General features: G+C 53.2%; 2 protein-coding genes across 3 annotated transcripts in view; one reads left to right on the top strand and one right to left on the bottom strand.

Annotated features, from left to right (window-relative positions):
- TNFRSF10B (TNF receptor superfamily member 10b) overlaps positions 1-3,524 on the top strand; it is a 51,482-nt gene extending 47,958 nt beyond the window's left edge. For both annotated transcript variants that reach the window (XM_033228683.1, XM_033228674.1), the window contains one exon: positions 653-3,524. In XM_033228683.1, the coding sequence (XP_033084574.1) occupies positions 653-966 (314 nt within the window). In that variant the 3' untranslated portion in view covers positions 967-3,524. The remainder of the gene's footprint in view (positions 1-652) is intronic.
- RHOBTB2 (Rho related BTB domain containing 2) lies at positions 3,461-23,858 on the bottom strand. Its single transcript, XM_033228590.1, has 10 exons — positions 23,574-23,858; positions 19,072-19,273; positions 18,103-18,206; positions 17,436-17,621; positions 15,835-16,853; positions 15,470-15,588; positions 12,902-13,052; positions 8,843-8,931; positions 7,882-7,987; positions 3,461-6,393 (listed from the first exon to the last, which is right to left on the bottom strand). Exons 2-10 carry the CDS (start codon positions 19,261-19,263, stop codon positions 6,176-6,178), a joined length of 2,184 nt encoding a protein of 727 aa, XP_033084481.1. The 5' UTR covers positions 19,264-19,273; positions 23,574-23,858; the 3' UTR covers positions 3,461-6,175.
- Positions 23,859-24,585: the final 727 nt, after the last annotated feature.

Raw genomic sequence — 24,585 nt, 5'->3', positions numbered from 1 at the left:
CGTTGGAAAACATAGCCTCCTGTTCCTGGCCCTGTCTATCTCTAAGGACGGCAGGGTGCATCATGTTGCACACACATCTCATTTAACCCCTCATTGTCCCGGGATCTGGGCAGCGTTGCTCAGTCTTTGGGTTCGCTTCTTGCTCAGAGTCTGTTTGCCTCCACCTAGCTCTGCCCCAGCCGCAGGAAATGAGGCTGAGCTGGGTGAAGACAGAGGTCCCCTGTCCCAGGCCCTGTGCTTTGCACAGATGCAGACATGGCCGCCCTGGGACCTGCTCCCATGGCAAGCGCAGCCTAGGCAGCCTCCTTCCTCTGAGCTCCCGCTGCAGCCACTCTCTCCCTCCCTCGGGCTCTCACCCATTTTGCTTTCTGCCTCTGTAGGGTTCATCCATCCTCCCCTGGTGGGTTCTCAGCTCTGTATGAGGGCTGATTCTCTGATGACCTTGACTCCCCGAAGCACCTTGGGTGCGGGAGAGGCCAAGCAGTGTGGGCGCGCTTTCTGTGGATTGGAAGTGGGTGGGTGCTGAAGCGGCAGGTTTGCCGACACACAGGGCTGTCCAGGTTCCCCGCCTTGGGTTCTGGGCCTGATGTGGGATCCTCTGCCCTTTCTGAGTCCCAACTCACCTGGCTGTCTCTGTGGCTTTCTCCACCAGCTCTGAGACAGTGCTTCGATGACTTTGCAGTCATCGTGCCCTTTGACTCCTGGGAGCCACTCGTGAGGCAGCTGGGCCTCACGGACAATGAGATAAAGGTGGCCAAAGCTGAGGCAGCAAGCTCCAGGGACACCTTGTACGCGATGCTGATAAAGTGGGTCAACAAAACCGGGCGGAGCGCCTCTGTCAATACCCTGCTGGATGCCTTGGAGATGCTGGGAGAGAGACTTGCCAAGCAGAAGATTCAGGACCGCTTGTTGAGCTCCAGAAAATTCATGTATCTAGAAGATAATGCAGACTCTGCCATGTCCTGAGTGTGAATCTCTTGAGGAAATCAGACCTTCCCTGGTTACCTTTTTTCTGGAAAAAGCCCAACTGGACTCCAGCCAGTAGGAAACTGCCACAATTGCCACATGACCGGTACTGGAAGACACTCTCCCATCCAACATCACCCAGTGGATGGAACATCCTGGGACTTTTTCACTGCACGTAGAATTATTTTTATAAGCGGAATGTGATAACAAGAACACTATGTAAATATCTAGATCATTCTATGTTTGTGTACATTTTGAGATTTGGTTTGGGATGTCCTATTGTCTTTACAGCACTTTATCCTAATATAAACGCTTTATTTATTTATGTGGGCTACACTGCAAGATCCATCTGCCTTAACATCTACGCAGTTGATGTCCAACTTCACTTGACACTATATGATGTGAATTTGTTTCAGGGGCAGGGGAGTGGTTCACTCTGTCTCCCAGGCTGGAGTGCAATGGTGCAATCTTGGCTCACTATAGCCTCGACCTCTCAGGCTCAAGCAATTCTCCCACCTCAGCCATCCAAATAGCTGGGACCACAGGCATGTCCCACCACGCCCAGCTAATTTTTTGTATTTTGTCTAGATATGAGGGGGCTCTCTATGTTGCTCAGGGTGGTCTTGAACTCCTGGACTCAAGCAGCCCACCCACCTCAGACTCCCAAAGTGCTGGAATTAGACGCATGAGCCCCCGCACCTGGACTTACCTTTCTACTTTTATAATTCTGTATGTGATTATTTTATGAATATGAAGAAACTTTAGTAAATGTACTTGTTTACATCATTATGTGAATGGATTAGGTAAACATAAACTGAGGAGATGTACAATGGGGGAAGAAGAAAAAGTCCTCTGTAAGATGTCACTGTCTGGGTTCCCGTTCTCCCTCAGATGTACTTTGGTTTCAATGACTGGCAACTTCTAAAGGGACCACCAGCCTTTTGGACTGGACAACCTTACAAGTATATGAGTATTATTTATATGTAGTTGTTTACATGTGAGTCGGGACCAAAGAGAACTGGATCCATGTGAAGTCCTGTGTGTGACTGGTCCCTACCTGGGCCGTCTCATTTGCACCTGTAGCCCCCATCTATGGACAGGCTGGGACTGAGGCAGACAGGTTAGATCACACGCAACAAATAGGGTCTATGTCATATCCTATTTCCAGTGAATGTAGTGATCTTGAGTCCTGTTTGGGTTCAAAAGAGAGAGGACAAAATCTGTCTCCGACGTCTGCCATGGCATCAAGGGGGAAGAACAGATGGTGCTTGGGAGTTGTATGAAATGGTTACCATCTCAGGAGTAGATGGCCCAGCTCGCTTCTGGTGATCTGTCACCCTGAGTCACTGGGTTGCATTTTAGGGTACAGATTCCCTACTTGAGGAGCTTGGCCCCTCTGTAAGCATCCGACTCATCTCAGAAATATCAGTTCTTAAACACTGTGGCAACAGGACCTAGAATGGCTGATGCATTAAGGTTTTGTTCTTGTGTCCTGTTCTATTATTGTTTTAAGACCTCAGTAACCATTTCAGCCTCTTTCTAACAAACTCTTCTCCACAGTATTTCAGTCATGGCAGGATCATTTATGCAGGTAGTCATTCCAGGAGTTTTTGGTCTTTTCTGTCTCAAGGCATTGTGTGTAGTTTTGTTCCGGGACTGGTTTGGCTGGGACAAAGTTGGAATTGCCTGAAGATCACACATTCAGACTGTTGTGTCCGTGGAGTTTTAGGAGGGGGTGGCCTTTCTGGTCTTTGCACTTCCATCCTATCCCACTTCCATCTGGCGTCCCACGCGTTGTCCCCTGCACTTCTGGAATGCTCTAGTTGCTGCTACCTCCTGGCCTTTGCCTTTGCTGCGCCTTCTGTGCAGGACGCTCAGCCTCAGGGCTCAGAGGGAGCCAGTCTGGTCCCAGCTCCCTTGTCCCTTCCACAGAGGCCTTCCTTGAAGATGCATCTAAAGTGTCAGCCTTATCAGTGTTTAAGATTATTCTTTTTTTATTTGTTATTTTTTTGAGACAGAATCACACTCTCACCCAGGCTGGAGTGCAACGGCGTGATCTTGGCTCGCCGGGTTCAAGCGATTCTCGTGCCTCAGCCTCCAGAGTAGCTGGGATTACAGGCACCTGCCATCACGCCTGGCTAATTTTTGTATTTTTAGTAGAGACGGGGTTACACCACGTTGGTCAGGCTGGTCTTGAACTCCCGACCTCAGGTGATCCACCTCTTCCTCCCAAAGTGCTGGGATTACAGGCGTGAGCCACCACGCCAGGCCAAGCTATTCTTTTAAAGTAAGCTTCCGGACAACATGAAATAATTGGGGTTTTTTGTTGTTTAGTTACGTTAGGTTTTGCTATATTCCCAGGCCAAATAGCATGTTATACAGGACAGCCACTTACAGTATGTCACTCATGGTTGGTGTCCTTTCATGCTTCTGCCCTGTCAAAGGTCCCTATCTGAAATGTGTTATAGTACAAACAATACAAGGAAGCACATTGTGTACAAAATACATATGTATTTATGAATTCATGACCAAATTAAATATGAAACCTTATATAAAAAGAGGTGTGGTTTTTGTCTCCCGCCCCCCAACCTCCCCTCCTGTGAATCAGCTTTTGAGTGACAGGAGGCCAGGGCTGTGCTCCTGCTGGGTCTCCTTCCTTCCTCCCTCCCCTCTGTTTTCAGGATTGGCCTGCTGGGGGTGTTTTCCTGCATCCAGGAATTCTCTGGAGTTCAAAGAGCTTGGTTCCTGGGGCCTGGGATTCATACTTCCTTCCCCTCTCTCTCCTGCCTGCTCCTCCCTCTGGGGACAGGGACACCTGTCTGCTGGTCTGGTTTACCCACAGCCTCCCAGGAGGGTTCTCTGGGCTGCCGGGTTGCATCTGGTTCCGACAGCTCTCAGGGAAGGGGCGGTGGGTCCCTTAAGTTGGGGGGCCGGCCCTGTTTCTCAGGGAGTCCCGTGGTCACTCTCCTACGGCTTCCTACAGCCCTGGGCCGACTTTCACTTTCTCTGCCCCGGCCTTCCCTGCATCCCTATCAGGGTACCCAGGTTGCTCAGCCCTGGAGGCACCTAGACCTATTTCCCATCCCCTTGCCCTGGAGGACCCACTCTCCCTCATCCACAGCTTCTGGGAGGCCCAGGCGTTCCCCAACGCTGTCCACCTTCCCTAGAGGGGAGGTGGAGATGCTCCAGGCTCCCACTTCCGTTCCCGCTGCCCTGCCTGTGGGCTTTTGGGCCTCACTTGGAGCCCTGGGCTGCGCTGAGCTGCAGGGAGGCCGAGCAGCCTGTAGAGGGCAGCACACGCATGGCTTTCCAGCCAGCCGCCCTGGAGGCCGCGGAGGGGAGGCAGCCACAGTCCTGGAGGAGCCTGGGCCTGGACAACATGGCTCCCCCCAGGGTTAGAGCCGCTTGTCCTCCAGTCGCCTGCTCTCTCTTGATGGGGATTTAACCTCTGGTCACTAGGTCCTGCCGGCTGCCTTTGTTTCGGGTTAGCTCTATACCAGGCCTAACCAGCGTTTTGCTGGAGCCCACCCCTGGGCCAGGCCCTCTCAGCTAGAACATCTTTCTCAGGCGAGGCGACTCCTGAGCTCCCAGCCCACAGCCCCACTGCCTCCTGGCTCTGTCCCTCCTCCGTGGGACTCCATTTTTACACCTAAAAAGGGTGTGGGTAGTGAAATTTGAGTCGGGTTAGAAAACAGAAAGGGGCAATTGTGGCCCAGCTTTTGCCCCATGGGGGCTGGGAGTGTGTTTCAATCCCCCACATTCCTCCAGCCCCGCCATCCTCCTCTCTAGACCAACCCTGCTTTTCCTCCTGCTCCATTCTCCCTCTTCTCCTTCCCCTTATCCCACCCCAGCAGTAATAAGGCCGTGCCCCTTCCCCTGACCTTTGGCCCCTATTGCAGCCCCCCCAAACACACCCACCATAAGCACCCTCTGGGGTGATCCTCTGAAGGCAAGGAAGGGAGCCTGCAGTCTCCAGATGGGCAAAGGCAAGAGTCCGGTGCCATTTCAGCCCGGAGACCAAACCTCTCTTTGCTGCCAGCCCCGGCCCCTCAATCACCAGCCCTCTGGAGGCCAGGCCCCTGTGCCGCCCTCGGAGCCAGCCGGCAGGGTCAGGGCCTCCGCAGTCAAAGAAGTACCGAGTCCTTTCTTGAAAGGCATTGAAGTCGATTCTGCAACCTAAATCTTCACCTCCTCATCATGGGGGCTTCTGTTTATAGAAATGTGAGCTAGGCAGGGGCTTTTTCTGATTTTCATTCTTTGGAGGGATAGAGGACAGAGTGTTTGTTGGTGACTTTTTGTTTCGGTTTCAGTTTGGTTGTTGTTGGGTTTTGTTTTTTGCTAATTTTGCCCCACCCTATAAAAAGCAGTGCCACCCAGAGGCAGGGGAGGGCCCTGAGGAGCACGGGGTCGCTGTGCACTCATTCCTACTTCCTTCTCCACCTGTCCCAGCTGCTTTCTTTGGTTCCCATCTCCAAATCTGAGGGTAAAGGAGGGGTGAGGGAGAAGTTTTTTGTTGCACCAAGAGGCACTGCTTCCAGGCCTGGAGCTCCGAATGACCTCTGTCCCCATTCTCAGGCCTGTGCCAGCACAGCCCCCAGGACGGAGGGATGCTGGCAGGATGCAGGCCTTTCCATGTCTGGCCTTTTGCAGCTGGACCCCGGGATGTAGAAGCCTTGAGTTGGGCTCTGAAGGCTCAATTTCTACCCTGACTTCTCCAGTAAGGATGTGAGTAGACTTCGTGTGGAAATGTCCACAAAACAAATGCAACACTCAAGTCCATTGGTGGAAAGACATGGCCAACAGGGCCAGGACCCTCGAGGATCACTTCTGCTTGCTGGGAGGGGGGCTGCCTCCCTGGCCAGAGCAGCAACCAAGACACACAGAGAAGCCCTCGAGGGTGGGAGGCTTTCCCTTTGACTCTAGGGCTCTCAAACCCAGAGATAAAATGCCAGAGCTCTTTGCTCCTCCAAGCAGTTGTCTCCTGCCCTGCTTTGGGTATGGGAACCTCTGCAGGTGGTTCCCGTTCTGCTCCACAGGGCTCGGCTCCTCTCTGGCTGAGCCACGATGGCTGGTAAGAAGAGCTGCACCCTGTGGGTCCTGGTTACATGGGCCCCCAGTCCCTGTAAGGTGGATGGGGTGATGCGGAAGAGCAGAGGGGCGAGGGCGGATGGGGACAACAGCAGCAGGGTCAGAAGAGGGTGGCAGCATCTCAGACCACAGCCGAGGAGGAAGACGGGGGTGAGGAGGAGGCTGCCGAGGAGGACGGGGAGGACGGACTGTTCCAGAAGAGCCAACGCCGCTTGGGCTGCCGCTTGAGGTGGAGGTAGTCCTCCTTCTCACGCTCCTTCCGTGCCCGCTGGTAATGATCTTCCTCCTTCAGGTACCACACAGGTGGCCACCGATGCTTCTCGAAATACTCCTGGTTTTCTGGAACAGAGAACAGTGCAGTTTGGTTAGAAAGGAGGCAGAGGAACAAGAGGAGGGTGGGACACCAGCCCCACCCCACCACGAGGCCGGCAGCAGGCCCCCAGCCCAGCCCCCAACACATTCCCATGGCCCACGGCACATAAGCCCCTGAGGCAAGTAAAGTGCCCAAAAAGTGGGGCTGAAAGTCAGCACTAGGGAAGCTGAGTTCCTTTCCAAAGACGGGAGCGATCTAACAAGGGCTGCCTGTGCATTGGGAATGAAACAGACAGAGGTGAAGGATAAGGGAGAAGGGGTAAGCGAATGTCGGCCAGCATGGTTAGGGGATGAGAGTGGAAGTGTCTGGCCAGAGCTGAGGTTCGGAGGGGGAATATGGAGTCAGGGCACAGCAGGACACAGCAGCAGACCACAGGAACAGCTGGCCTTATTCTGCAGGGTACGGGGGGCCATGGAAGACTACTGTTTCAATGGAAGGTCTGGAACCAGGGAGTGATGCTATTGGACCTGTGCTTTAGAAAGAAAATGCTAGGCTGGGTGTGGTGGCTCATGCCTATAATCCTAGCACTTTGGGAAGTTGAGGCAGATGGATTGCCTGAGGTCAGGAGTTTGAGACCAGCCTGGGCAACATGGTGAAACCCCGTCTCTACTAAAATACAAAAAAATTAGCTGGGCATGGTTGTGGGTGCCTGTAATCCCAGCTACTCGGGAGGCTGAAGCATGAGAATAGCTTGAACCCAGGAGGCAGAGGTTGCAGTGAGCTGAGATTATGCCACTGTACTCCAGCCTGGGTAACAGAGCTAGACTGTCTCAAAAAAATAAATAATTTTTTTTTTTTTAAGGGTTGTAGTAGTGAAAAGGAGAGATCGGGGTGAAGACTTGGCAGCATGCAGCAAAAACATGGAGCAGGGAGGAGGGTCATGGCAGTGCGGAGGGAGCCCAGAGAGGTCCCCATGGAAAGAGTGGCAGATCCCTCAGGGAGGTCAAGGATGCCCCTCCCTGGAGGCTGTGCAGTTCCTGTTGAGCTCTAGGGCCTAAGAAATTAATCAAGAAGAGACAGGAGGCCTCGGAGGATGCCCAGACCTGGGTGGTCAAAGCTGTGGCCTGTGCCCATTCCTGGGTTGTACAATCAATTTAGTGGGCCATGAGCATGATTAAAAAGATGTATATATTTTCCTATATGTGTCCTGGGTCACAAGATGAAATGTGTTTCTTATTATGGTATTCTGTCCAGAAAAGTCTGAAATCTACCAACTGTAGTCCAGTGTCCTCTTCATACCTCTGAGAATGAGAAGCCAGAGAGGCAGGGTGAGGAGCCTCCAGGCCAGCGCTTTTCCTGGGGCCCCATGGCTTGGCTGGAGGCTCCTTCACAGGCTGCTCCCAGCCCCAAGGTCAAGGATCACTGGCAGCCTCCGGGTCCCTGGGATTACGTGGGAGCTGTGGACCCCTAAGAGGAGGGCAGCAGGTACTGCCAGGGCTGGCCCTGATGCTCACCTGGGGACATGGCCTTCATGTCTCGGGGGAACTTGCGGCATACGTTGTTGTAGTTGGTGCAGATGTGGTGGAGACACCAGTCGGCCAGCTGGTACGCACAGTGGAACTGGGGACAGAAGGGAAGAGCATCTGTACTGAAATCCCCAGGGGAGAGGGTCTGCATGGACACCTCCAGCTGCCTTCAGAGCTGAAGCTCTGGTGCAGGGCGGGCAGAGGCCCTGCAGTCCTAGACAGCCTATGCCAGAGGCAAGGCCACACAAAACTGAGAAGGATGATGCTGCCTCAGGCTCCTTGGCGCCACCGCCAGCACCGCCATCGTCTCACCTCTGTTCTGCCCACTCCCGGCATCCTCGCTGCAGACTTCAGAGCCCTATGTGGTGGCTTCATACTGCATCTGCCCTCCTCAGATCTCACCCCACGTGACTTCCCTCTCCTCCGCATCCAGGACCAAGGCAGCCTGTACCAAGGCACTGACAATGAGCTGAGGGAGCTGCCTTCCCAGGGGTGTCTGCAAGCCCTGCGTGAGCCATGCTTCCACTCCACACGCTAATCTTTGGTGACTGAATTTCTGGCACTGTGAAGGCCAGTGTGAGAGATTTGGCTTGTCTGTTTGGGATTAAGGGAGTGGGCGGTTAATTTCAGATGGAGAGTCCTCACTGCCCCTTAAATGACCTCAGGCAGGCAGCAACCATGTGTAAGCCTGAGCCTGGGGTTCCCTCCCCAGCCCTACTGCTGCCTAAAGTCTCATCCCTTCCCTGCTTGGCCAGCTCCCCTCCGGGTACATCAGGGAGTTCCCCAGCTGCTTCCTGGCATGGAGGAGGAGATGGGCTCTGCACAAAGAGCCCAGTCCGATGATAGGTTCTCCCACATACACTGCCTTCCACCCCTTCCCATTCACAGCCAATGGGCAGGCAGAGTGTAGAATTGAGACTGTTGTAGATTCCCTCCCCTGCCATGATACCTGAGCCAGTTCCAGGAACACAAGGACGTCCCCATCGATGTCCACCATCATCTGGGTCGCTTCCATCAGCCCGGTCACTGTGTACTGCTCTGTGACACACACGGCCACCAATCAGCTGAAGAAGCACATGACCCGCGCTCACCCTGCCCCTCCACGTCCCCCAGCTCACTTCAGGGCAAGGAAAACCAGGGCCCGGGCAGGTCCTCACAGGCCTGGAAAGGCCTCAGGCTATGACGTCTGCTGCCACCAGGGGGACCCCAGGGAGGAGAGCAAGACCTCAACGGGGTGGGGTAGGAAGAGTAGGAGGACATTAGAATTATCTTAAGAGGATTTTTCAAACTACGTATGTCCCGAGACATAATCTGATATAGGTAGGGTCAAAGTTCCCAATAGAACCAGCCTCTGATACCAAAGGGAGAGTGTGTGAAACCTCATGTCTGCTGATCACAGAAAAAGGCTGAGAACTGTGAGTTAGAACTAGGAGTTAAGTTTAGTTGTTTGCTTTAATTTACATTTTGTAACAAATTGTGTACCAACCTTGCATTTTAAGTTAAAACATTTATATTGAAGAAGTAAACACCCTTGGTTCTGAATTTTAATTAGAAGCATCAGTATAAACTCATGAGGTATCTTATCTTTAAAAAGATCAATATATTTCCCAGCTCTGCCCACAGAAAAGACCTAGAAACAACAGTCTTCCCAGTACAATGAGCATTCCTAGTGCACACAAATACCAGTTCCACTTCTAACACAAGAAACCAGGACTTCCTGGAGAAATGGCTGATTCCAGGTCTAGGGCACAGAACGTTCAAGAGGAACCTAGAACATCCCATCATTCCAGATACAGAGGAAGCTCGTAAGACTCGAGCCAAGCCAAAGAGTGCAGGATTTGAGCTTCAGTGAGGATAACTGCAATTAACTGAAACCAATCAAGAATGTTCAAATCTAAGAGATCATAATAATACTTCAAAAACAAACAACCAGCCAGGCATGGTGGCTCACGCCTATACTCCCAGCACTTTGGGAGGCCAGGGCGGGTGGATCACTTGAGGCCAGGAGTTTGAGACCAGCCTGGCCAACGTGGTGAAAACCCCGTCTCTACTAAAAATACCAAAATTAGCTGGACGTGTTGATATGTGCCTGTAATCCCAGCTACTCGGGCGACTGGGGCATGAGAATCTCCTGAACGTGGGAGGTGAAAGTTTCAGTGAGCCAAGATCATGCCACTATGCTCCAGCCCAGGTGACAGTAAGACTCCATCTCCAAAAATAATTTTAAAAAGTAAAAAAAAAATGTAAAAAACCATACTGTAGTGTTTAATGACACACACTTGGATGATAAAACTATAAAGTAAAGTAAGGAAATACGCCCATAAAAAGTACCATAAAAAAAAGGAGTACTAGGCCAAGTGCTTCCTCTTAGGGAGGAGAGAGGAGTCTGTGAGAGAGGAGGGAGAGGCAGAGGACTTCTGGTGGCCGGCAAGATTCTAGTTCCTGACATAGGTCATGATTAGAAAGGCATTTTGCTTTATAATAATTCATTAAACTAGGCCAGGCTTGGTGGCCCACGCCTGTAATCACAGCACTTTGGGAAGCTGAGATGGGAGGATCACTTGAGGCTAGAGTTTAAGACCAGTTCAGGCAACACAGTGAGACCTCATCTCTGCAAAAAATTTAAAAATTAGGCTGGGTGCCGTGGCTCACGCCTGTAATCCTAGCACTTTAGGAGGCTAAGGCGGGTGGATCACTTGAGGTTAGGAGTTCAAGACCAGCCTGGCCAACATGGCAAAACCCCATCTCAAATTACCAAAATGGGCCGGGTGTGGTGGCGTGCACCTGTAGTCCCAGCTACTCAGGAGGCTGAGGCAGGAGAATCGCTTGAACTCAGGAGGCAGAGGGTGCAGTGAGCCAGGATTGCACCACTGCACTCCAGCCTGGGCGACAGAGTGAGACTCTGTCAAAAATAAAAAATAAAAATACATTGAAAAATTCGCTGGGTGTGATGAGGCAGGCCCATAGTCCAAGCCGCTTGGGAAACTGAGTTGGGAAGATCGTTTGAGCTCAGGAATTTGAGGCTGCAGTGAACTATGATCAGGCCGCTGCACTCCAGTCTAGGTGACAGAGCAAGATCCTGTCTCTAAAAAAAACATAATAACGGTAATAATTCAGTAACTTGAACATATTAATGTGCTTTTACGTGTTTGTGTTCTACTGAATAAAAGTTTTCAGCTTGAATTAATGGCCTCACAGGAAGCATATCTCACAAAACTTAAACCATCGCCAATTATATCAAACTTGGCATCTTCCACTGATCCTTAATAAGGCAGATATAAACATTTTTGTATATGTTCCCTAGTGTGTATCGATAATTTCAAGAAAAGTTACTTAACATTATTTTCAATAAGCCCTTCCACGCAGCAGTCCAGTTTAACATTTTTAATGACTACCATGTGAAAACTGCCTGCATGTGCTTAACCAACGGTTTTTCTCTGTCTTGCTTCTAACTGCCTGCCATGATGAAATGAACCTCTAGAAATAACTTTGTGCGTTTTTCCCCTTTGGGTCATTTCTCTGGAGACAGTCTTTTAAAAGTGGAATTATTCCATCTAGGAATTTGAAGTTTTATGTGCTCTGGGAAGATCACACCATTTTTTCATGGACAGCAATAAAAGATACACTGTTGTAGCTGGGATCTTTAGAAGCCTCTCTTACTATCTGCCCCAAAGTCCCCTTTATCCCCTTCTGGGGACCCTGGATTCCCTCTGCAGCCTCTGCTCTTAATATTCTGGTTCTGATCAATGATTTCTGCCTTCTTTCCATAACCCAGCCCTACCTCATCATTCATTTTTCCTTAGAGGATTGCTGTTTTCCCTCATATCCGAACCCCGATCTTGATCATCTGCCTGGACCCCAGCAGCTCTGACACTGGGTCCTTCCCTGAACCTCAACTCAGTATGTGAGGATCTGCTCTCTGCCCCCCAACCTATGCAAGAATATTAACCTCGGCATCAACACCAGCACTGGTACCCATGCCACCACCACCACCAACTCAAATGCCAACTCTAACATGAACGAGAGCCGTCTGCCTGCTTGGGTTTCTGGCCCCAGGCTCCCTTCACCCCATGAGTACCACTTCTCTTCCCTGGCTCCTTGGACCCCGACTGCCTGCCGCCGGCTTTCCCCCATGACTCAGTTCTTGCTCCACCTCAGAGAGCCCCTGGGATTGGTCCACACTAAAAGCTGAGCTCCAGCTCGCACAATCCATGCAGGGACTAAGGAGTGGCAGGGATGTTTGTGTGCTGTTTCTGGAAGGAGGAAGAAAAGGTGATGTCAAAGTTAGGGGAAGAAGCAAAAAGGCAAAAGAAGAAGAAGGAAAATGAAAGGAAGAAGGAGGAGAACCACAGGGTAGAAATGTGGGAATTGTGTTCTATTCTTTTTTGACTTCTTAAGCTTGTCCAAGTGAAGTCAAGCAAAGACCATAAAGCACTGTCATGGTCCACTTTTTGTTTGTTTTTGAGATGCAGTTTCGCTCTGTCGCCCAGGCTGGAGTGTAGTGGCGCAAATTCGGCTCACTGCAACCTCCACCTCCCGCGTTCAAGCAATTCTCCTGCCTCAGCCTCCCAAGTAGCTGGGATTACAGGTGCCCACCACCAAACATGGCTAATTTTTATATTTTTAATAGAGACGGGGTTTCACCATGTTGGCTAGGCTGGTCTTGAACTCCTGGCCTCAAGTGATCTACCCGCCTTGGCCTCCCAAAGTGCTGGGATTACAGGCATGAGCCACTGTGCCCAGACTTATGTTCCATTTGGTTGGGCTGAAATCACCTTTGGAGAGAGCCTCTCAGGTGACCCCATCAAACAGGCCCCGCACACACCCTTCTTCACTCTATGTCCTCATCCAGAACTCTGTGCCCATTAACAGATTCCATTTCATGTATGCTGAGCCCCTTGGACATCGGCTTGTCCCCCAGGAGGAGAGAGGTAAGAGGAGAACATCACACCTTGGGGTTTCCCTGGCCTCTCCCGCGGGGAGGTCCCCAGGCGCGCTGCTTAGTTACCTGTGAGGGCAACCAGGTGTGGCAGGCAGAGACGGTTGGCTAGGATGATGAGCTTCATGTCATCCAGGTCGGGGCTGGAGGTGAACATGCCCGTGTAGAGGTATTCCAGCACGGCCCGCATGCAGCTCTTGCTTGTGTAGGGAAATACCACCTAGGGCGGGAAGTAGTGAGCGGATAGCAATGAGGTCCTGCTTAGGAGAAGAGGAACGCAGCCCTGAGAAACTAAAGCGCTCTGGCCCTCATACCCGGGCTCCCTGAGACAGGCAGCCTTCCCTGTGCTGTGTGTGTATCTGCTAAGAAGACCCCAACATCTGGCCCCTAGAGCGACAACCTGTGCCGACCCCCAGTTTGCTTACAGCACCAGAGTACAGGACTCTACTATCATTTATGTGTTTATTTTTAGAAACAGGGTCTTGTTATGCCATCCAGGCTGGTCTTGAACTCCTGGTCTTAAGCATTCCTCCGGCCTCAGCCTCCTCAGTGGCTGGGACTATAGGCACAAGCCATGGCGTCCAGCTTCTAAATTCTTCCAAAGGGACCTGGATACTACTCACTGGCACCCTCTGGAAGCCGCTCTTGCTCGCGGGATGCTTGAAGGAGGCCTTCTGGTCACCTCAACCTACACCCCAGCCCCTCCCATCCCTGCAGGGAACAGAAGTGGGATACAGAATAAGTAAGACCCATGGCAGCTGACTTCTTTCTGTCTGCTCAAAGCTGCTGCTTTGGGCCTCCAGGATCTCTTGAGAGCAGCGCTGCAACACAAACTGCCTTCACATCAGACTCTCCAGGCTGTGCTGGGAACTGGCTAGAGCTTTAAAGCTGGCGTCTATAGTACCGAGAAGTGCCTGGGGCTGGCAGGCCCCTGGGGCCTGTGAGAGCTCCTAGTCTCACATTTTGTATATCCAAATCCTACTCCCACTTCAGAGACCAACTCCCACAGCTTCCACTTAGCCTTCCTTAAGTAATTCCTTCCCAGAAATCTTAGAAAATGCACACGCCCCATCACAGGATGTGACGCAGCCTCGTGCTTGGTTCTGTTTTTCATTCAAGCATTTGGTGAGCACTTCCTAAGAGACTGGCGCTGAGAGGGTTTTTGGCAGAAGGAAAAAGACCCAGTCCCTGCGCTCAGAAGCAGTTACAGAATAGCAGGGAAAACTGTGTGGATGTTCAGAACTCCACGCGCCTGCAAGAAGTAGAACCTCGTTAACTACAAGGTTCGACACTCAGTGATGGGCAACTGAGGTCCAAGAGTTCAGAGCACACCAAGGGCTACTGCCCAGGCTACTCTGCTTGGAATGGAAGAGAGACCAAATCTAAGAGAATATTTCTAAGGACACATTGATAGGCTTCTTCCAACCCTAAGTTTCCAGTCTAGGTGCATGAGAAAGTGGTGGCATCATGAGAGCTGGAGGGGCACTGATTAGAGGGGCAGGTGATTCTACTAAGTATGCTTTTCCTTCCCTTCCTTCCTCCCTCCCTCCCTTCCTTCCTTCTTTTCTCTTTTTTTTTTTTTTTTTTGTGGAGATGGTGTCTGTGTTTCCCAGGCAGGTCTCAAACTCCTGGGCTCAGGCAATCCTCCCACCTCAGCCCCTCAAAGTGCTGGGATTACAGGTGTGAGCCACCGCCTAGGCCTATTTTCTGTATTTTGATGCTTTGACAACTAAAGCCTTGCTGACCCTATAGGGACTGCCTTCCCCAGGGCTGGCCAGGTCCTAGAGACAGTGAAGGAGTTGCCTGCAAGCGTGCCTTTCTTATGCAAACCAACCAATCCAGAGCCCACAGTCCACCACCTCCCCTATGGGCTCTCACACTCCAGGCCACTATTCCCCTGCCCGAATCCCCCTAGAGCCAGGTGACAGACAACGAGAGACAGCCCCCCCCAGGCCCCAGAGCCTGCTAACATTATTCAAACCAACTAATCCCAAACCTGCTCAACCTGCCTCGCCCATTCCCTCCCATGGAAACCCTCTGCCTCCTGACTGACCCCAGAGCTTCCCCATGTGACCCCCAGCCATGGTGGTGTGGCATGCCCCGTCTTCTTGGGATCTGTAACAAGTTGTCTTATCAATGACAGCCATCTCGCAATCTGTGGGCCTCTCTACACCTCGATAATAATAAAACCTACCTTTTAAAACAGTGATGGATCCAGTTGTTTCAGGTGGGTCAGGGAGGCAGTAAGGTACAACGTAAAGAGCCAAGGAATGGAAGTCCTGAGTTCAAGTCCTAACTCTACTTCCAACTTCATACAAGTCACTTAACTTCTCAGGGGCTCCCTTTCCTAAGTATGTGGTAGGAGCGGCACATGTGTAAGTTGTGTGTGAATTCAATGAGATGATGAACCGAAAGTGCTTGCTAAACTCTCACGATGAGGTGTTAGTGTAATTCCCTCTCCTGGTGTATTGCATAATCCTTAGCTCCAGGAACCACCTCATAAACCTCTCTTGGGCCCATCACCCTGTGGTTAGCACAAAGTCAGTGATGAAGAAAGTACCCTGAATGGCAGTGCCTCAGATGTAAAGGGTGCTAATGTCTCACTCCCTCCTTCCCGCTTTGTGTCCTCAGCCTTACCTCCCGGGTGGAGCTCTCCACAAATGGCCCCCCAAACATGGCAGCCATCCAGTCACAGCTGGAAATCAACAGGGGCTTGTGGGCGCTGATGGTGCCATCATCCAGGATGAAGGTCACATCTGTCCAGAAGAAGCATCACAGGAGGACCGATGAAAGAAGGTGGGAGAACGAGCCCCAAGGGGAGCCATGGAGCCTTCTACTAAACCCAGAAGATTCAGGGCATGGAACAACCCCACTACCAGCTGGGGAAAACCAGGCTTCAAGAGCATGGCAGCCGCAGCTCCAGGACACCAGGAGCTAAGACCGACAGGCAATGCTAATAGCACCAATGCAGAACCCCCTCGCCTTCCAAGCATGTTGCATACCTGAGAAGGTGCCTTTTGCCAAACACTCCTTAACCCGGTTGGTCCGACGGACATGGAAGGCCTTGGTGATCTCCTGGTTCATGAAGGCTTCATTGTTGAGAATATTGGCCACCATCATGCGGAGATCAAAGACCTCGAGCAGCTCAGCAATGTGGGCAATGTGCATGAGGTCACGCTCATTCTCGTCCAGCTCCCCCGTGTACAGGTACTTGAGGACGGCCCGGAAGGGCCCTGGCTGGATGGAGTTGTCCATCTTCACCACCACCATCAGCCGGGATTTGTAGGTGAGAGGATCTTCTGCCATCTCTTCCTGGATGCTCACAAAAGCTCGGCTCCAGGAAGAGAGCACACGACCCCTGCCCGGCAGGTACCCTGTTCCGTTGCCCCGTAAGATCCCGTCGCTGGTGGAAGCACGGAGGCCAGCAGGACCGGAGCCCCCAGCCTCATCCACGCTCTCGCATACGTCAAAGCTGGCTGCTCGGAGCAGGAAGTCTCGCCCATGGTGGTGGTGGTGATGGTGGTGGTGTTGATCAGGGTGGCCCTGGTGGTCCTCTGGGCAGGCGCCCCCTGGCCCCGAGGGGCCCCCCAGCTCCCCCTCATTCAGGTCCATGAGGAACAGGTCATAGAACTTGGAGGAAGAGGTGGAGAGGTAGATCTTGTGGGCAAAGATGCGCACCCGCTCCTGCAGCACCAGGATGACGTCCGCGCAGAGCGGGTCCTCCAGGAGGTGGGCGGGGCACTCCTCGCTGCTGGAGGGGGGGTCGGGCACCACGATGATGGGGGGCGGTGGCTTGGGGGGTAGGAAGGGTGCCTGCAGCAGAGGCCGCTGCACGTTGCGGAGGTGGGACTTCCAGAACTGCAGGTGGCGGCGGGAGATGAGTGCAGCTCGGATGGCGTTGTCAAAGACGTCCTTGATGCCGAACTGGGCCACCACGCTGGTCTCATAGTAGGGGATGCCCAGCTCCTTGGCCACCTCCCGACCCTTCTCTGGGGGCAGGATTTCGTTAGGTTTGATGGGCCTGGTGGGTTCAAGAAGGAAACCAAGCTTGTGTTGGTGGTGGAGAGAGGCTGCCTGTTCTTTCACAGGCTGGAGGGACTCTGCTCAGGATCTGGGTGCCAGTCCCTACCCACTCCTGCCCTGCTCTGTCTGGCCAAATCCCATCAAGCTCCTTCAAGGTCCACCCCAAGCCCTCCTTCTTCCAGAAAGCTTTCCCTACTATGCCAGGCCCCAGTGACCGCTCCAGTGCAAAGTCGTGACAGCATTGCCTCTCTGGCAATTAGCAGGCAATGCTTCACATGGATATTTAACATGCTCACATATTTAGTTTATCCCTCAGCAAAATTATAGGACTTTTTCATGCAAATATCACCTCTTCCTCTTTGTCTTTCTTCATGGTGTTTTACACAGCACTGCCCATACCAGAGGTGTGCAACAGGTATATGAATGAATGAATGAATGAGCATGCTTGTTGACTCCCGATGCAAGCTTGCTCCAAATGGAGGGAGAGACATGAGGCTCAGTGGAATTCCCCCAGGGCCGAGCAGGGAGCCATGGTGAGGTATCCATCCCTGTTTGTCTCCTTGGTACCAGCACCTCCTACCTAGCCAAGGGTCGCCTAGCCCTGTTGACAGCCTCCAGGTCAGCGTAGCGCAGGTCCAACTGGCAGCCCACCAAGATGACAGGTGCTCTGGGGCAGAAGTGCTTGATTTCTGGGTACCACATGGTCTTGACATGGTGGAGGGAATTGGGGTTGGCAATGGAGAAGCACAGAACCACCACGTCCGATCTGCGGGTGGGAGAGTAAGGTTACAAGCAGAGAAGCAAGCAGTAGCTGACCTGGTCCTGGAACATCTGTCCCACCCCAGCCCCATACACTCCCACACCTGGTTTAGGTATCTGCTCACGTGCTCTTACACAAAGCGTACAATTACAATACCTCCAATTTATGTGGCATTTTAGAGCTCAAGACTTGTTTTGGCCTCACAGCTATCTTGTGAGTTAGAAATGGCCATTTTTACCACTTCCAACTGAGAAACATCATCTCAGAGCTACTAGGCACAGAGCTGGAACTCAATCCAGGCTTCCTGATCCCGGGCCCAGGCTCCCTTCACTGCCCCAGCTGCCCCAGCCCCCATGAGGCTCTGCCAGAGCGGTTTTCTCCATTCCTTCTTGCCAGCCGAAATTTCACAGAGGTGTTTGGTTCCTGGGAAAAGCAGGAAAAAACCCACCCTGTTGGTTCTCTGCAGGCGGCCAGAGGCCTTCCCTACCTCCCATAAGCAAAGCGACGGTCTTTGTGGTGGTCTCCAAAGGTGTCCCAGAGGCGCAGAGAGACGCTGACATCATCTACCACGTCTCGGGAGCGTTCCAGCACCTGGGACAGGGGAGGAAGAGTGGGACTCGAAGGCAGCAGTTTTGGGGCCCTCTGTGTGCCAGCTCAGGATAGGCGCCGGCTGACACCTGGAGGCTCCAGACAGCACCGGGGATGGAGGGACAGGGCCGGCATCACCTACTATGCATCCTGCACAACTTTCATCCACAAGAAATCTACATAGAATCAATACCAAGGGTGGCCTCCAAGCCAACCAGGAGTGGAAGAGACCCTAAGCAGGTGGAAGAGACCCTAAGGGGGTGGAAGAGACCCTAAGCAGGTGGAAGAGACACTGAGAGGGTAGAAGAGACCCTAAGGGAGTGGAAGAGACCCTAAGCAGGTGGAAGAGACACTAAGAGGGTAGAAGAGACCCTAAGGGGGTGGAAGAGACCCTAAGCAGGTGGAAGAGACCCTAAGGGACGGCTATGGGTGTGGAAGGGGCCTCTTCGGGAGCTGACCCTTGTTCCTCATTTTCCCTGCAAACTGCATGTTTGGGAGCCTCTGGTCTTTCACTATCAGCTGCCAGCTTCTTTGCTTCTCTCGGCTTGTATCTCTTCCAAGTCCCAGTCCCCCAGTGCTCCCCATTACTTAGGGCTGTGACTACATACAATGCAGTACCCCAGACAAAGCTGGAGTCTCAGGCACCAGTTCAGTCCCTGAAAACACAACCAGCCAGAGACGCTCCCCTGGGGCAGGCTTGGCTCAAACCTCTCTCCAGGGGCTCATTCCTCTTCAGCTGCCCCTACCCCACCCTGTCCCACCCCTGCAGGGCTCCTGTGAGCTCCGGAGATACCAAGCTGTGCCTCAGGAAGCCCCCAAGCCCAGACTCATGGCTTGGACCCCCAGCCAGGTAGCCCTGCAGCCTTACCTCCTGGCACACACGATATTGGTCGATGGCCCACACTGTGGGCACATGCGTGGCCAGCAGCTGGTACTGGGTGAGGGTGGCATTGCAAGCACGGGCACAGATGAGCCTAGTCTTGCCCACGGCGTTGTCCCCCACCACAACGCACTTGATGGTCTCTACGTTTGGCCTTTCATAATCCATGTCAGAATCCATTAAACGGGACCTGAGGGAGAGGAGGGAGGCAGTCAGGACGGCACGGCATGCCAGCTCGCCATGGGCCAGGGCCAGCACCCGCAGCTCTCCTCAGTCAGGCTGCCCTTCTGCAAGCCCCGGAGCTGACAGGAGGAAGAAGGAGCGGGCAATGTTCTGGGCAAGAGCTCTGCGAGGGTCCAAGAGGCCAGAAGCTCATTCAGGCTGAGAGGAGCAGTGCCACCAGATGGGCCACCTGTCCCCTTCCTGCTCCCACCATCCTCCAGCTGTGCGTCTGGATGGAGGAGACCTGCACGAGATCACCAGTGGGGCCTGCCGAGGCCCTGCCCTGTCCCCTCTCCAGAGAGGGCAGCTCACTTCTCATCTGCTCTCCTCTTCCTTCCCCAGCAGGGCAGTGGCAGCAGAACAACAAACAGCTGAGAGAAGCAGAGTCGGCCAGGTCCCCACCCCTTCCCAGCATGCCTGGGGGCAGGGCACTTTAAAATTTAATGGACTTGTCAGAACTGGGCAGCGGCTCTCCCGGCCTCCACTCTTTCCCTCGCCCTCTCTGGTGGTGGTGGATTTCCAAGCACTAGCCTGCCTAAGTGCATCCTTCAACCCCAGACCCCAGCCCCCTTTATGGAGATGCAGGAGTTTTTCCTCCCAGCGTCTCTGGGATGGGGAGGTTCCTGGATGCACCTGACCAGCCCAGGGGCCTCCCTTTCTCTACTCTGGGTCTGTCCTGTTGCCCATGTGTCATGCTCAGCTATGGGTCCAGCTTTGAGATGGGGGTGAGGGGAACCACAGGCCTGTGATGGTACAGTCAGTGGCCAATGGGCCTCTACTTCCCCGACACGGGGCTGTCCTCCCGGCACCTTGCCCCCAGCCTCAGAGAGAGTGAGATCCACCTCCACCCTCTTCTGCCCTTCCCATTCCTAGGGAGGACAATTCTCAGGCTGAAGATCCCAGGCAGCTGGCACTCCTGGGTGATGTTCACTAAACTGGCTACATGGGTGATGGGGTTGCCAGGAAGCAAAGGATCAAAAACTTGAGCCTACATTTCTGGGCAAATTCTTGCTTCAGTTGCCTTCGATGTTGAGCAGAGAGGAAGTGGCTTGTCCACCTCCAGAGAGGGATGGCTTGAATGAACAAACAGAAAGCACTTCTGTAGTCAAATGTCATATTAGTGTTTAAAAATCTGTCGTCAGGAGGCCCTGGCCTTGGCATCCACCCTCCTAGGATTAGGGAGCAGGGGCAGGGCTGGCATTATTAGGAATCTTGGTTTCGCCAGCATCATCTGCCCGCCCCACTCACATTCCCTGTGTGTATGAAAGTTGTCTGGGGGGGCTTTAGCACCCGGAGTCATCCCTCCTAGGCCAAGGAAGGCTGAGCTCTGAGTCCTGGAGGCTGCCCAGGCACCCTGGCTGCTGAGCCATCCATCTGAGAGCCAGGCCACCAGCAGCAACAGGGAGGCTCCATTCCTGCTGGGCTGTAACTGGATGCCAGCATGCAGGGATGCAGACGGAACTATCCAAGTGACGATAGCAACTGGGATTCGCGCGAGTGGATGCATCTCAGCAACCTAAGCAAAAAGTGCAGCAAGGACTTCTCAATGAGACAACCTCCTCCTCCTTTTTGGAATGGTACAGGATCTGGACCCTTCAACGAGGTCTCCATGCAGTGCCCTCGCGGTCTCCAGGGAAACTGTATCATTCCCTGTCTCTCCTCACCCTCCCTCAGCAGAGAACTGATTTTTGTTTTTGCTTTTGTTTTGAGACTGAGTTTTGCTCTTGACACCCAGGCTGGAGTGCAGTGGCATGATCTCGGCTCACTGCAGCCTCCGCCTCCTGGGTTCAAGTGATTCTCCTGCCTCAGCTTCCCAAGTAGCTGGGATTACAGGTGTGTGCCACTATGCCAGCTAATTTTGTATTTTTAGTAGATACTGGGTTTCGCTATGTTGGCCAGGCTGGTCTCGAACTCCTGACCGTAAGTGATCTGCCCGCCTTGGCCTCCCAAAGTGCTGGGATTACAGGCATGAGCCACCACGCCTGGCCCAGAGAACTGTTATTCTAACCACAGGCTTCCTCCTCCCAATTCTCTCTCCTGAGCTGAGGACCGGGAACCCCACTTTCACAGTTCCTGGTCTCAAGTTGAGCGATGTGCTGGCACCAGGAGGTGGCACCTGGGCTGTGGTTTCTGTTTTGTCAAGCGAATACCAAAACAGATACAATCCCAAATACAAAACATGTGCAGCTGGAGGATAAAGATTAAAACCCAAGAGCCAAAAGAACTTCTTTCTCAAGTTTCGATTCTCGCAGCATATAGGTCTGTAGACCGAAGCGGGGGAATGAGGAGGCATAATGGAGGGTGCCGGTTCTCAAATCCAGGAGCACCTTGACAATGAGAATAATGCCAAGACACCAGCAGAGCAGTGCTGGGCCAAGTTCAGCTACTTTGTGATGAAAACGCTGGTGCACCCTTTGTGCTATGTCACCTCTAGGGTCAAGCAGGGGTCAGCCAATCAACAAGTGGAAATTGACAAATACTGTGCCATGAGTTTAGACACCAGACCTGCTGAGTTGCTTCCCAAGCTGCGCGACCCCTTCCATCCATTCCCCAGCCCCTTCAGCCATCCCCGGCTTGTCCTTCAGCTGCCTCTCCATTGATATCATCTCACCCTTTCTACCCTGTCCCAACTGCCTGACTGGAAAGTTCACTGTCCTATCTAGGAAGGGGCAAGTCACTTCAGTTTTCTGGATATCAGTCTCCCCCTCTGGGAAATGGGTATGAAGGTACTGGAAGAGTCTCCTGAACCATGGATAATTTGTGCCAAGGGAGGCTGGGCTGAAAGGAGGTGTTTGTCTTCTTATGTAATGTGGTATTATATAATGCTAGATTGCATATCTATATGTGTAATTATATCTCTCTTTAAGATACAGACTGGCCCAACTCAGCCGGCAAAACTCTTAGTCTAATCAGGCCTGTCTTAAATGAGGATCCTATCCTGGAGAGAGTGTGCCAAGAGTAATACAATTTTTGCCCTAAGATGTTGCTGATGTTGTATCATGGCTGATGTATGGTGATATAGCCCACTCACTGAGCTTCTCAACTTCCCCTCTCCCTCCGGCTCTCTCTTCTTCCGTGACTCCAGACTCTCCCTCAATTGCCTCATCCCCACTCAATCAACCTCCATAAACTATGACCTCTGCACCACCCGGCCCTGGGCATCACAACTCCCAACTCACTCCTCTTCCATGACAATCGCAAAGTCACTGGTATGTGTTCCTTCCATCCCTGTCCCATGATCCCTCTGCCCCTCTCCAAAAACAGCCTCCTGCCCACCGCTCTCCCAGCTCTTTGTACTTGGTGCAAGCCAAAACCCAAGGTGTGCTGAAATTAGCTACAAACCTCGTGCACTCCCAGTCCCACCCCCACACCCCTACACACACTCTTTGCAGAGCTCAGAAAGGGCCCCTTTCCATCCCACAGCTGATAGGAGGCTTGTTCATCTGTGGCTGCCCTAGTCTGGTTGTCAAGGAAACAACAGAATCTCCCTGGGAGCCTGGCTTGTCTCCTAGCAACCAATATCCCACATCATCTTACAAAATGGGAAAGGGAGGAAAATCCTGAAAATGAAGGTAAAATCAAGGGAGATGGGTTGGAAGGGAAAAATGGAAGGAGAAGAACAAAGAGAGAGTGGACTCCGAATTCGGGGAGGCTCCCACGGGGGTCGCTGGCATTGCAAGGAGCCCCATGCAGATCCAACAGAAAGCAAGGCCCAAAGGGACCCTGAATGGTCCTATTAAAGAAATACAAGCCTAAACACGGGATAAGCCCCCTCAAACCTAAAATGTGGACACATCACCAAACACCGCCAAGGATCTCCCCAATAGTTTCACAGAACTCAGTTACATAGACTGCAATGGAGTTGAGTTCAAAGAACCAGCTCCAGAACCGCCAGCAAAACACTCCAATTCCACTGTTGTTTTGCTTTTGTTTTCTTAACAGAATCACTTCCACCACTCTGGACCGTGTTTCTTTTTTTCTGACACGCTACTCTGCACACACACAAAACAGAAATTTAAAATTTGTTAAACATCGAGAAGGGGGAGGGGCACGACATGCCGAGGCAATCAAGTCATCTTCCTTTCCCTAGAAACACCGGAAAGGATTAGTCTCCAGCCCCTCTGAACCCAGTTGCCGGAGCCAGAGCCCAGGGAAGAGTGGGGCTCAGGAAACATAGCGAGGGGCGCAGCAGGGCCGGGAGGGCGACGCGGCGCGTCTGCAAGGGCTGCTGGCCACCCCGCCATAACCGCGAGCAGCCATCTACTTACACCACTACATGTGACGGGGTGGCTTCTAGCGTGAGGAACACATCTTTTCCTGCTGAGCACACTCATTTTAGTGAAATGTCGAGGGTCCCTCCGCGCCTGCAAGTTGGGACGACGCCGGCGCCGCCGCGCTGCTGCTGGGCTCCAGCCTCCCGGCCGGCTCGCGGCCGCTCAGAAACTCCGGCAGGGCAGCCCAGGCCGGACGTGGGCCCAGGAGCGGACGCGCGCGCTGCACTGCAGCCGCTGCCCCTTCCGGATCAGCATCGCCCCGCGCCCCGGGCGCCCAATGTCACGGCGGCGCGCGGAGCCGGGCTGCGGAGGCTGCGGGCGGCGCGCAGGGGCGCCGGGAGAGGGGCGAGGCCGCCGCCGCTACGCGCCCGGGCCCGCGGCGAAGGCGCTGCCGCGAAGACACCTGGCGCTGCAGTCCCAGGGACCGCTCGCGACCTCCTTTTTTCATTCACAAAAAAAGGATAGGGGAAAAAAAAGAAAAAAAAGGGAGGGTAAAAAAGGGGGGAGAAAAAAATCGCACCCAAGACGACGGCCGTGACGGGCCCCGCCCACTGCTGCGCGCGGTTGGTGGAAAGCGTTCGGGGGGCGGGGAGGGGGCGGGCGAGAGAAGAAGGGGATTGGACGCTCCGTAGACCCCGCCCTGCCGCACCGATCCCTCCCGCCGCCCGCGCTCCTCCGCCCCTCCAGCAGGGACGCAGCGAGGAGGGTCTCGGCTCGCCGGTCTGGGTGGTGCAGGTCCCTCCACCTGGCAAGGCGCAAAACCTCCCCGGACGCCCACGTTGTTTTCCCCTTTCCTTCGGGAGGCAGGGAAGAACCTCTGAGAGGCATCCTAGTGCGCCCTGGAAGGGATGCTAGTTGGAGGAGAACGTGTGGTTGTAAACCCAGGTCCCCACCACTTGCCCATAGGGAGGCGACGGCAGGGGCAGTCAGGGGGTGGGTAGGAACGAAGAACAGGCGTTTCCATACGAGCCCTCTGCTGCCTTGGGAATTTTCGTGGCATTTGAGA

The sequence above is a fragment of the Trachypithecus francoisi genome, unplaced genomic scaffold (genome assembly GCF_009764315.1).
Source record: "Trachypithecus francoisi isolate TF-2019V2 unplaced genomic scaffold, Tfra_2.0 Contig01440, whole genome shotgun sequence".
In the NCBI taxonomy this organism is placed as follows: domain Eukaryota; kingdom Metazoa; phylum Chordata; class Mammalia; order Primates; family Cercopithecidae; genus Trachypithecus; species Trachypithecus francoisi.
Note: the sequence above shows the minus strand (reverse complement) of the source record. Positions and strands in the feature narration are given on the sequence as shown.

What these genes read in the sequence shown, in the direction of transcription:
- RHOBTB2 (XM_033228590.1), bottom strand. Translation starts at nt 19,263, where the DNA reads ATGGATTCTGACATGGATTATGAAAGGCCAAACGTAGAGACCATCAAG. An exon ending in AATATCGTGTGTGCCAGGAG is followed by an intron (nt 18,207 to 19,071) that starts GTAAGGCTGCAG and finishes CCCCTGTCCCAG; the next exon opens with GTGCTGGAACGCTCCCGAGA. An exon ending in CGTCGCTTTGCTTATGGGAG is followed by an intron (nt 17,622 to 18,102) that starts GTAGGGAAGGCC and finishes TCCCACCCGCAG; the next exon opens with ATCGGACGTGGTGGTTCTGT.